General features: G+C 34.2%; 1 protein-coding gene across 8 annotated transcripts in view; it reads left to right on the plus strand.

Annotated features, from left to right (window-relative positions):
- CEP170 (centrosomal protein 170) overlaps positions 1 to 13,781 on the plus strand; it is a 95,676-nt gene that overhangs the window by 45,691 nt on the left and 36,204 nt on the right. For all 8 annotated transcript variants that reach the window (XM_077175758.1, XM_077175763.1, XM_054630023.2 and 5 more), the window contains exon 9: positions 2,385 to 3,028. In XM_077175758.1, coding sequence (XP_077031873.1) covers positions 2,385 to 3,028 — 644 coding nt within the window. The remainder of the gene's footprint in view (positions 1 to 2,384; positions 3,029 to 13,781) is intronic.

The following is a 13,781-nucleotide window of genomic DNA, read 5'->3' on the forward strand; positions in this document are numbered from 1 at the left end:
CTGAATCATTTTACAATCAATATGCTAATTGGAGATGTTCCAGTGTGGCTGAAAACATCAGGTCTTGAAAAAGAAAAGGAAAAAATCCAACATTTAGTTAAACTTTATATATCTCACTTTTTCTCATTAAGTACTTTAAAAACATGGATTGCTTTTTAGAATCAAAGCTCTGAAGTTCAATTTATGCTTTTAGCAACTCTTTCAATAACATATCTTCTGTGATTATTTGTATGTTCTAAGAAAATCATTTAGAGCAAAGAATACATCATATACTCATTCTGCTTATATGGATCATGTTTGGTAGAGTAAAGTTGGAGTCAGGAATCAGACATAAAGCAAGCGTTTCAATTTTTATACTCACCTTGTGGACTGTTGTATTCATATGAGTGCTGCTGTTGAATGGAGTTCCAGCTGATCATACATGTTAATTTATTGCAGACAGTGACATTTGGAATGGAATGAAATTAAATAAAATGTTACACACGACAAGTGTACCTTCTCTTGAGTGTCACTTAACAGAATAGAGAAGCAGATAGTCTTGATGAAGATGTCCAGTACCATTCAAACTTGTATAAGGAAAACTTCTGATGAACTTTTTCAAGTCTCTCTTTTTTTCCATTTTTAATTTCAGCTGCTTAACCCTACAATTCTCATTTTCCTTGGCTCTGCAACATTATCATGTCTAGTTTGTAAACCAGCTGGCACTGGGTACAACATCCTTTGCCTTATTGATCAAAAGTCTGCTTTTTAAGGTTGTCCCTTTCAAATTAGGCTTAAATAAAATTCTGAAAGCAGAATTAGGTTAATGTGCTGGCATAAAGATAATAATATATTATTTCTTCCAGTGTAAATCACATTCTTTGGCCTTCATGTAAATATATTATATTCATGAATATTCTTTAATATACTAGCTGTGACACTTTGATAAATAGAAGGGGCTTTGTTTATAAGCCTTTTCCTGACAGAAACTCCACAAAGTCTGATTAATTTTATTCTGAAAGAGGTATAAGTTATGGGATGCATATGGCCATAATAAATATCTGAATTTTGTAATCTTCTATGGCCTGTTTGTATTCTCAGTCATTAGTTTTATTTTTAGATAGTAAATATACGTAGGTGCTTTGAAAGTTCGATTTTTTTAGAAAACTCAAAGCTTTTTTTTTCTCTTCAGCTTTTTCTTATAGTATTCTGTACTGAAGTCCCACTGCTAAAATTAGACTATATGACTTTCACTGTGATGTTGCTACTGCTTTCTTATTATTTGGAAACATCAATAATCACAGAATTTTTGTAGGCATTATTCTAACAAGTAGAAAACAGGAATGTAAGTTGGGATTTCAGCTGTGTCTTCAGTGGTGTTAGCCTGATAAGTAAGATTAGCCAATATGTAATTACTGTTTAACTGAATAGTAGCTGCATATCCTAACTATTTAAATGAGAAAACCTTAAAAAAGCTGACCTCTTGAGAATCAAAAATACAGAAATTGGACATTATATATATACGTAAAAGCAGAATTGAATCTAAAAGAGTTCAGAGAGGATGAAAGTGTTCCTTCCCAGCTACTGAGCTAAAACTTAGGAGCATTGACACTTCCATTGTACTTGAGGTTGCTCTGTGTTAAATACACTTACTATGTGTAAGTATCCAGCCTTCATACATTTTCAGGTATCATTGCAAAGTACCTCTTTAGGTGTATGTATGATTTATGAAATATGTAATCCTTATTCATAGATCTCAGAGTAGTTCATGGAATGAATAAGTAATAACAACCATTTTACTTGCACACATCAGATGCTGAGCAGAGTGAATTATGGAAAAACTCATTGCTCTTCTTGGAAAAAGTAATAAAGAATTCAATCCAAGTTTAAGTAGACATTTCTCATGATAAAGTGTTGTAAATGTGAGAGGAATCCAGCAATATGAACTGTGGCTCTCTTTCCACTGTCGGAAGGACTTTATTAAGATTTTATTTTTCCTCTTAACCCTGCCTGGAATGTGTCAGTAGTCATTTGTAATCAACTGGCTCTGTAATAATACTGATAGAATTCAAAAACATACTATAGTACAGCTGGTAAAATACTGGCTTTTATATGTCACTGGTAAGTATTCACAGATGAGAATACTGGGGAAAGGATACTTCAAATTCACTGCTGTTACTGATCAGCTTTGAAAATGTTTCCTTGTTTGACTTGTAGCAAGTTGATTGCATTTCCAGGAACTGTACCAAATTTGCAGAGCCATGTCTATAAGCTGTTGGAGTTTAAACAGAAATCCACTTTGAAATAATTTCCTTCCTAGTTTGCTGCTCGGCTTTTTTTGTTGATGTAATGTTGTGGTCTTTCTTTGTTTCACTGTGCTATATATTGTTTTGCTTTGCTTGTAGGGAATAAGCATGATGATGGCACACAAAGTGATTCAGAAAATATTGGTGCACACCGGCACTACAGTAAACGGGCAGCACTTGAAGAACACTTAAGGCATCATCATACAGAGCTGAAAAAGTCCCACCAGAAAGTCCATTCCACAGAAAAGCAGCAAGAGCAAGCTGGTTTGAGTCAGACTGCCTTTATGATTGAGTTTTTTGATGAAGACCATCCTCGCAAGAGACGTTCTTACTCTTTTTCTCAGAATGTAGGAGCTCTGTGCCCAGAATCTCCATCTCCCACATCTCACGCACGAGCTGAAAGAGTGAAACCTGCATCAGGAGAGAAAGCCCCTTCACCTGTGCAAGCTGGCTCATCACATCACAGAGCAGTACATGGTGTTCATGCCAAACTTCTAAACCAGAAATCAGAAGAACCCTCTGCTGCGTTACCTGCCTTACAAGCTGCGTTGTTAAGGAGTTCAGGAAGCCTTGGCCATAGGCCTACTCAGAACCAGGAGATGGACAAAAAGTTGAAGAGCCAACATATTTCTGCTGCTACTGAAAAGGACAATGAGGATGACCAGAGTGACAAAGGTACTTACACTATTGAGTTGGAAAATCCCAATCCTGAAGAAGTGGAAGCCCGCAAAATGATTGACAAGGTGAGAAACCTGAAATGCATTCTGATCTTAAAAGTGTTATTGGATGTGTGGGCAGCTCTGAATCCCTTCAGTTCTGCTTATTAAAACTGCTGCAATAACACAAGTTTTTAAACCTGTCTATAATGTTGAAATATAAAATGTTGTAAGAGCAGCAGCAGGCATTTGGCTAAACATTATTCCTTCTTGCATACTGCTGTTGTCTTCAAGTTTGGTAGTTTAAATGTGTTTCCAAAAGATTTCAGTACCATGCACAAAAAATCATTTAACCATAAAAAATTCCAGGCACCAAAAAATCATGTAACTGGTACTTTTATCAGGATGGTTTGTATTCTTGTGGAAATACTCACTTGTTCTTGAAAACCTCTTGTTTCTAGTTTTCATTACATAAATTGGTTCCATTCAAATTATCATATAGATACAGATTGCAAATGTTTTCTGTACTTATTAAAAAAGTATATTCAGTAACAGTAACTTAATTTCAGTGTCAGCTGTATAGAGTAAGTAAGAAAATGCTTTGATTTTCCAAAAGTGTTTATATGATAGCAGTGTAAATTTCCTAGTTTGCTTATTGGTAACCATAGAAATATCAATAACAATACAATTTGTATTTGCAGTTTAAAAACTGTATTAAATAACTATTCTTTGGATTCAACAGGAAAATATGGGTAGCAGAAGGCTATGTTTAATAATTTTGCTTAACATGACTTGAAATGGACTTTTTCTGCTTTGGTTGTGTTTTCCTAGATAATATATCATTGTAGAATGCCTGCATCCAATTCTAGGCGAGGGTGTTGCTAATTTACAGTAAACTCACTGTTTAGAATTATCTAAGGATTCATTTGCATGTCTAAAACTTTTCAGAGCTAAACAAATACATTAATACATTCAGAATTAATTTTGGTTAGTGTTGAAAACTGTGTTTTGCAAGACAAGCTAGATTCACTTGTTTGATTTTGTAAAAAAAATCTGAAGTAGCGGGGAAATGGAACATTGCATTATAGATGATTTTCTTTTAAAAAAGGTGTTTATGAGCATTTGGAGACAGGGATTAAAGTAAAGGGTGTCACCTTCAATAAAATAATAATAATAATAATAATAATAATAATTTCACCTCTTCAGATTCTGAAAAGGAAATTTTTTACTTCTTTGAAATAATGTTCAAAAGACAACTGGGAACTAAAAGCATTCTGAATGAAGCAAGTAAATATTAAGGAACTACAAATTTCTACATCTATTCTTAAATTATAAATCTTCAACTAAATGGCATCAGAAAATTTGTAAGTCAAGTTTTAGCTAAATCTAGTAGTTCAACATGCCAAGTAATAACATTTGAAAATAGGCAATTTCTGTACTTGATAAAAATGTTAATACTGTCTAATATTTATAATCAGAGAATGTGCTGAGTTGGAAGGGACCCATTAGGATCATTGAGTCAAACTCTCAGCCCTACACAGGACATTCCAAGAATCACACCCTGTGATTCTGAGAGAGTTAATAAAATTTCAACTTTTTTGTGGCCTTCAGTACCCGTTCAGATTATCTAAACTCAGTTTTTTGTTTGAATCAAATATCTCCTGCTAAAGGACAGATTCAGTAAGAGGAAGTAAATGGAAGCCTTAAGAATGATAGTAAAGTATTGCTTAATAATCTTAGTGTTATATAAAAGCTTTTGGGTATCATAAATTTCCTTTACTGCTAACTTTAAAGGTGTCACCACTACGTATTAAAGATTTACTATGAAGTAAAGCAGAGATATTTTCTCTTCAAGGTCTTCTGTATCATTTCACTTAGTATCTGTGTTGAAATCTTATGAACACTATATTTTACATCCAGTTCAAAGAGCCCTGCTATGCAATTCTTATTTGATTTGGTAATATGAAGTAGTATGATACTATTTTTATGAAGTGCAGAAAAACAGCCAATGAAGAAAATCTAAACCAAATGGAAGCCAAAAATTTTGTCCTCCAGCTGAGCTCAGCTTTGCTTCCTTCCTATTTTAAATTGCTAATGCTTTGGATAATCTTACTTTGCCAAAGGGGGATAAGTGAGGTATAAGACAAGGACTTTGTAAGCCTGTTGACTCCTGTGCTTCTTTATTGAGGATTTAAGAGAATTATTGGTATACATCTTATCAATTATTTCAGTATAACCACTCTTTTATTGTTGGCAAGTCAGTCCTTTTTCTGAGTAGTTACTATGCCTGCTCAACTGAGTCATTTAAGGGTGTCTCTTGGGTCCAAACTTTAATTGAAATTCAAGAGTTTACTTTGCTAGTATTGGGATGAAAATGCACTACAAATAGCAAGGATCACTTTCTAAAACATTTGCACAATAATGCATTCTTCTGAGTAGCAATTTACATTAGAATGGTGCTAAAATCTGCGTGTGGTTTACCTGAAAAAGTTTCAGTGAAACAAAGTATTTCTGGGTGTGGATATTTTCTCCCTTTTATTGGAGGAAAGGATGAGAATGACCAAAATATCCAAAAATTACTCTCAAGTGTGACTCATTCTTAGTCTTAGCCTTACTGTTCTCTCTGGTAAGGAGCATAAGAGCAAACCACAGTTGCAAAAGTAGTATTAACTTGTAAAAAATCAAAGTGAGATTATTAATGTTTCTTTACATTAAGAATCCAAGAGAAACATGCAGTAAGTCAAAGTTAAAATTCTCAGAAAAAAAAATTGAAAACACCCATCTCTCTGTGTAATTCTAAGAAAAGGGGAGTAAAAATCTTAATGTTGAGCTGTATTACTTCCTTCAAAAGTACTATTTTTGCTTAGTGTAGCCTTTTGCTAAAGATTGAAGGAAATAATCTCAAGAAGAATAGATGCTTGTGTGAAACTATTTTAAAAAGCCAGAAACTATGCTGTCCTGCTTATTCAGCATCTTTATTTCATTTAGATTGCTAAGGATCCAGTTCTTCCTCTGGTGCTTTTCAGCCTCTAAGAAAAAAGTATTGTCACTATAGCAGAAAAGGAGCAGAATAGCAAATGACAGAACCTTTGTTTCTCAACCATTTTAAAGCCTGACTTTTGAGATGAGAATGTGAGGAAAATGCATTATCAGAAAGAAAGAGGATAACAGTTCATAAGTAACAGACAAAAGCTTTTTAATTTCAATTCTTTTCCCTAACAGAGAGGAGTAATCATATATCTGCAGTCATGACTGTCTTGGGGTGAATGTCTTCTACTTACCTAAAATGCAAGTTTTCAAATATATTATTGCTTGTGTCTTATACAACTTTTGAAGATTTTTTAAAAAAAGATTCTATTTTAAGTTTAAAAAATACAGTACATATGCACATAGTTTTCAATTGTAAATGTTAAAAGAAGATGCAAGTCAAAATTTCTGGTTGTGTCTTAATGTTCTTTATGAATAGAGGGTACTTGAAAAATAACACTAAATTTTTCTTCCTAAAAGTCCTTTCATTAGTCAACGATATTTCTGCATCCAGGTGTTCAAATGTCACTTAAATTCATAGAGCAGTATGAATTGGTTAGTAGGCTAAGGTTTAGAAAATAAATATATTAATAACAGGAGAAAAATAGATGATAGATCTCTTTTTATACTTGTAGAGCTCTTTTTTGAATTGCCACTGAGAGCAATTTCATCAATGTGGTAAGAAAGCAAGCTGCTGTTGTATGCTACAAAGCCCACCTTGAACATATGTGTCATAAAATATCCTCTACTCAAATAGCATCAGAAAGACACAACTTTTTTCTAGCAGAATAATGGTCTTATTGTTGCAGCTAACAGCTAAGTACAAAATGAAAGAAATTCAGGATCTTGATTTAATTTAGAACATGTTTTCAGTGTTAAGTTTTCCATTTAAAATACATGAGTAAATGGGGCACAGTTGTAGGATTTGTTTTTCCTCTACATCCAGCCTTTATGCTCTTTAGATGGATTCAGTGCTTTCTTCTGTTAACACTTAGCAATTGCTTTCTTTTTATCTCTGAGTTGTAAATTTTCTATCCATTTTATGTTTTTTAAATAAATCTATCTATTAGAAGAAAGTTGTTCTCAGAAGTCATATCACATTAAAAAATCTTCATAGGCCACAGAAAAGGTGAGTCTGCCAGTGGATGAAAGAGTTTAAAATGATGCTTCTGCAGTTCATCTTCCTTTTTTGTAGATATAAAGAGACCAAATTATCATGCTAATGACTTTCCTTTTTCAATAAAGCAAAGTACTGCCAGTAATAAATATTAATAAATGAATGTGCAAATAATTCTGCATGTGTTTGGAATATTAAATACTTAGAGGCTATTGCAGTAAATAAAAAGCAACTCAGTGGGGTTTTTGCGAGTTCTTTGGGGGTTTTCTTCATGGCTCTTTTTCTGTTTGTTTTATGTAGGGTTTTTTGTTGTCTTTCTTCTTCATCCAGTTTCATTTTAGGGTATTTAAAAATTGAAATATTTTATAAAACTTACTATAGCAGATGTAAGCTTTTCTATACGTATGTGGGAAGGGATGGTATAGAATTGAGGCTATCTGAGGGTTTCAAGTCCTGTCAGATAACCAGGAAATCTGGAATGCAGTTCATATACATATGGAAACATTTGGCTTTGGTCCCCAAATTTTTTGGCTTTGGTCCCCAAAATTTTGGTCCCCAAATTTTTTCTTGATTTATGTTATTTTCATTTACGTTTCCTAAAAGATAATTGATTTTTCATCAGCATATAAATTTAGATCGCAAATTCAACTGATTCATACTGATTTCCAAACAGTAGACTTGAAAAAATGTATCAAAATCAAACCTCAATCCATCCTGCCACCTTCAGAAAGACTTACTGTGACCATGTAATGATTTTGTTTTCAGTGCAAGCTCCATATTCTAGATGTTTTCAAGTCTTTATTTATGTAGATAGATGGGCCCTAGCAGTAATGATCTTGTTTTTTATGTGCAGTCTATCACCTCGAATTTTATTTTATTACATACTGTGCAATGAGTGTACATAAAATCTTACTCTATTGACACAATCTAGAGAGAGATTCTTCTTTCCTCTTTAAAATTTTGGAATAGTTATTATGGATGGAAAACTGTATAGGTGTTCGCTGTAGACAGCACATTTTCCAATTTTATTTTCTGGATCTTTCTGCTCATGATGATACTTATTTGTTTGGTTTGATTTCTTTTTTTTTTTTTTTTTGAGTATGGATATGAATGGGAATCTGTTCTGAAAGATGATTGTTATAAAATGGAATTTCCTTATTCTTTTTACACCCAAGGCATATCTGTCATACCACATTGTAATATTGGCTAACATGAATTTAAAGTAGTATTTACTTTTGAATGATTTATTGTTGTGTCTTTAAGTGTTCATAAACGTTGTATACTAGATCTTGTCTTCTCTCTTGCAAATGTTAACAATTTATCAGTAACCTTGCAGATAGTTATTGCTATAATTCCTCTGGTTATGGAATTAACATACATGTTATAGAACTGCTCTCAGCAATTTTTTCAGTATTGTAAGTGGAAAAACTACCTGGAAAGAGTCAGTGGGTAGAGAGGAAGTTAAGAGAAAAAAAATCTCAGTATGTTTCAATGACTCTTTAAGGAACTAAGGTAGATGTATCTACTTTCAGAAAATCACTTTCAGGTCTCCTGTCTTTTCACACTCTCTGGGTTTAATTGCTTTTACCATTGCTTCAGCAGTTTCTTTGAGAGAAATGCCTTGAGCCCTACAGAGTGTCTTGTTTGCAGAATGACTATTTTATGAGTACAGTGCTGAAAAAGCAGTAGACCACTTGAAGCCTATCCAATCATCTGAGCTTATAAATTTTGTCAGGAGCTCAGAGGATGTTTGTGACCTTTTCTTTTTATAAGGAAAGGAGTTTTATAAGATAAGGAACAGCCTCTAAACTTGTTGTTTCATTTTTAATTTGGAATCCTAAAGAAAATTAATTCTTCACAGTAGCAAACAGGGACAAAATATGTATGCATGTAAATATGTAACTGGTGTCTGCTAAGAGGAAGCTCTTAGACTTGGCATGTTGATCCTTTTCATTTGCTTATGTGGCTTTTTTTATACCAGAGCATCTTGCATCTGAATCTATAACTTGCATATAAAGTTAAAATGACGTAAAGAGCTTCTGTGAAATCCATGGCTATTCATGAGACATTCCCTGCACAGAACACAGTCTGTTTGCCTGGAAAGGCCAGGATAACTGCCAAGAACAAGCAAAAACTATTAAAATGAAACTCCTCAGAAGCAGCTTGGTTAAACACAGTTCATGTAGTAGCTGAACACAAAAAGAGCTGAGGCATGCTCTTATCTCAACTTTGTGAAAGATGAGAAAAAATGTTTGCCTTTTGTCTTCTCTCTATGATCAGTAACTGACTTTTAAGGACCAATTTACAGTGTGTTATGAATGCCTGAACCACCTTCTGTGGAAGAATTGTCAGGAGCTCAGTCTGAGCACCAAATGCAGCGTTGCCGAGATGATCTGAAGCCTCTTCCATTTCCTTGCTCTCTGGAGTCCTCTTTTGCCATCAATCAATCATACTCTGAGTGTGGTTTATTTACAATTTCTTCTTTTTTAGTACACCCAAACTGTGCTCAAATCCTGAAATCCTGATTGTATTTTCAAAATTATACTTATTCCCCTTTTTTTATGTATTTGCTTTTTGCTGGTCTGACTCTATCAGTTTACAGCTCAGTTTCTGAAACCTTTTGACTTCTGACTTCTGGGACAAACAAATATGCTTATCATCTTCCTTTCCCCTAAAAGTTATGAAACATGATTGCTATTGTAATTTATATTCCCATCACTTTACAATGACAAATACTTTATTTCAAATTAAATAATTTGTTCCTTGTTAATTTTGGCATGATCCTTTTTTAATGCCCTGTACAGTGTAGACCCTTGTTCCTTACCATTGCTCTGCTTTGTTTTTTGGTTGTTTTTTTTTTTAACTGTTCATCTTTGAATTCCCTTGTGTCTTTCTTGTCATTGGGTTTCATTTTGTTCCTTTTATACAGATTGCCTACACTGAAATGAAAAGCATTCAAATAATGATATTTTTAAAATATGTTTCTAAATTACGTCCCTGACTGTTGTTAGGATCTAAAAGAATAGCAAAAGACTTACTGAAATAATTTTACTTTTCAAATACTATCATTAATGAATAGGAATTGCAGCTAGAATTCTTAATATTTATTTGTTGGTTTTTTCTGTTAATTGATGGTATTGATAATTACTATATATCCTTTTCATTAAGACTTCAGCAGTAAGATTACTGGGGAAATTTTGTAAACTAAAAATTTTAAACTAGATAGGATTCTTCAGATTTTCCCATTCTAATATACATAGTTTGCTGTAAAACTGAGTGAACATATCTACTAGAAGTGTCAAGTTACACTTTTTTCTGTTTATGTCAGTCTCTTTGTGATTTGGATGAGCAACTAGCTCTGTGGTCATTAAGTACTGAATAAGTATAGTATTGTAGAACTGCAGTGTGATCTTCTTACACCAGAAAACACTTTAAAGGTAAAGCAAGTATGAAGTGCAGATATGAACTTGGAAAAGCATCTGAATGAGATACAACTGGAAAAAGTTTTTTTCTTATTCAAGAGCTTTCAGGTTTATAAAAAGCACATAAGAAGAACATCAGGTGAGGTTAGTGGGTATGGGGGAGGGCGTTAGCAAACCATTGTCTTCCTTCTTATTCAGAAAAAACAGTTCCTGTTGCCATTATTTTTTTGTGTCCAGGTTTTATTTTAATTTCCTGAAAGTATTGCACATATTGAGGAAGAATATTGACTTCTATGGTTTCAAAGAATCATCTTGATAGTTAATTCTAAAGTCATTGCGTTCACTTGTAGTATCTGTGCTACTAATTCACTGCTTTGGGACAGGAGAAGGGAGAGTGAACAAGACTAATTCCTGGTCACTAAAGCTACCTTGTGTTAGAGGTGTGTTGCAGCTATGGTGATGAGCAGGTGAACTCTGAGTCATGAGCTGTTGTCACAGGGAAGTGTATATGACCTGCCAAAAGAGAGTACTTTGCTTTCTGCAAAATTAGCCCTTGCCAAAGAGATTAAGGCATGGTCTAAGACTTGGTCCTGTAACTCACACTGTCTCTGAAAATGTGCCAGTACTTTGTGCAAGATTTGCATCTTGCTTGTATTGTGTTAGATAGATTTTGTTAATTCTTGGGTTTGGTTGAATAAAGAACAATTTCTGGTTAATACAGATAAGGTTATATTCTCAGAATATTGGAAAAACTTGCTGCTATAAAGTGATTAAATTTGTGAATACCATCATTAAGTTACAAATTTTTTTGCCATTAGTTAGTGCATATTTTCCTTCTGTATTATTTCAGGGCAAGTTTGCATTCTAGCAAGTAACAAGATAATGCTTTGAGACTTGTTATAGTTTTAGCCTGCTGTTTTGGCCCTTTGTTACTGGGTGAACTGCAGAATGTAAATGGATTATCATAGGGGATCTTTGAAGGAGTTACTTCACTGCTTTGAAATGGAAAAGTATGTACCAGGAGTTCACCTTATCTTATCCCTCCTGCTCTGAAATACTTGGGGCTTTCTCCAAACTTTGCTCTAGGAGACCTGAGATGCTAAGCCAGGGTGCCCAGGACTTTATCCATTTGGGTCTTCATGCCGTACATGGGCAGAGACTAGGCAAGCTTGCTTGACTGTTCTGAGTGAAAAAACTTTTCTTCATGCCCTGTCTCATCTCACATGAGCTGTCCCTTGTCCCCCTGCAGTGTAGCACTGTGGAGAGCCTGGCTGTCATCTTGGTACATTCCCCATTGTACTGGGAGGCTGCTGTTAGGCAACCCCAAAGCCTTCCCATCTCCAAAGTGATCAAACCCAGCTTCCCCAGACTCTCCCCACAGGTAAAATGCTCGAGTCTTTGACATATTGGTGGCCCCTGCTGAGCTACCTAGTTAGACAATGTCTCTCCTGTATCACCTGTGATCCATTTGCTTAAGGAGCCAGCTGGAATGCAGGTTAAACAAAATTACATCAGGATTATTTCATAGATGGCTCTGGACACTCTACAGCACGTCGTCATTCCCATGCCATTTAAAATGTCCTGATTCACAATGGAAATTGTTTCATGCTTCATAACAATAAAGTAGTTATTTTTAAACACCACCACCACAGTTTATACACCATGTTTGTGTCTGTTCTACATTACAGCCATGTTGCATAGACCCTGCAAGAACACCACGAAATGGTGCAGCTTGTTGGGGTGTCTAGATTTTTCTCTGTCAGTCAACTTTCAGGGTTTCTGTGAAAAATTTCATCCTGGATTTTGTTCTGTAACTTCATGAAACTCGAAACAACCAGGATGGCACAATGTAATCTTCCTGCAAAAATATAATTTCAGAAAAATAAACAATAGGACAGAGCAGGGCAAAAAACTTTTACTTTTAGCTTTCCAGAATGATTGCTTATAGGAAGCAGATATCTTTGGAATACCTTTCTCTGGTAGTTTCAGTTTTAAATTACACCTGTTAAAAAAATGCATTAGTGTTGTTGTTTTTTTTAATATTTCTAGGAATTGTTATTTATATTTTTTTATTCTTTTTACATTACTCCTTATTCCTCAGGTTCTCTCAAAAAATGCAAGATCAGAGTCTTGTGAAAGTCCCTGTTGTTTACAGTGCTATTTAAAAAGGGTAAATGATTTAGGAAACTTACTTTGCATTTACAGCCATGTGGTGGAGATGTGTGATTTGTGATGGTTAGTCACATCATAGAATACATAGAATTATTTTACCTCTTTTATCAAAAATAAAGGCTTGCTTCTCATTTTTCAAACAGCTTGATGTGTCCAAATCTGTATTGTATGTGTATTGATTCCAGAACCTGGCTTCATCTTTTTCTTCCCCAAAACACAGTTAATCAAAATATATTTCATAGTTGCTCCTGACAAATACAAGCTTTACAGAAAGAAACTTAAGTCTTTCTTCCAAATAGGTGAGAGATGCAGCAATATGTGTCATCAGCATTTCCTCAGAATTCTCTTGGTTTGATTAAGCTATCTCCTAGACCTTCCTTAAATGATTTTGTAATCATGAAGATATTTAAAGAGAAGAATCATCTAAAGAATTGGAAGCCTTGAAAAATGTAATCTCGTCTTTGTAGGAAGATAAAGTCTCTATCCATTCAGGCTTCAGTCACAACAGTTCACACATACTATATTGTATCAGCCCAGAAAGTACAAATTGCATTTTCTAGATGGTGGAGAGATGATTTCCAGCAGAAGCATTCAGGTTGTTCCATGGCTGTTTCTGTTGAGGGTATATTCTGATTATTTGATAAATGGAGTATGTGGATTGGTCAAACCTGAAATTCTGATAGTATTGCTTTTCTGCAGGTGTGTGACAGCTGTGTAAGTAATAATGTACATTTTGTCAAATACTTGAGTTGTTTTACCTTGTGAATCATTTTAGTATTTAAATTCTTAATTCTGTGTTAGTAACAATCTTTTAAAGAGTTTTTATATATCACAAGACTGAAATTTAGTCTTTGGGCTTACATCACACTTATATGCATCTCCTCTTTCTTGTGAGAAGAGGGGCTTTGTAGTTGTATAGCAGTGGAACTTAGGCCAGGTGAATCCACAAAGCAAATGTAGAATGACATTGTAGTATGAAAATATACTTTCATTGAAGAAGATGTTTTACTTTTCTTTCTAATAATACTGTCTCCAAATATTTTGCTTATCTCTTCTGATATCCCCACAGTATAGAGAGAAGGAACATTAGGAGTGCTTATAC

Source organism: Agelaius phoeniceus, chromosome 3 (assembly GCF_051311805.1).
Source record: "Agelaius phoeniceus isolate bAgePho1 chromosome 3, bAgePho1.hap1, whole genome shotgun sequence".
NCBI classification, from domain to species: domain Eukaryota; kingdom Metazoa; phylum Chordata; class Aves; order Passeriformes; family Icteridae; genus Agelaius; species Agelaius phoeniceus.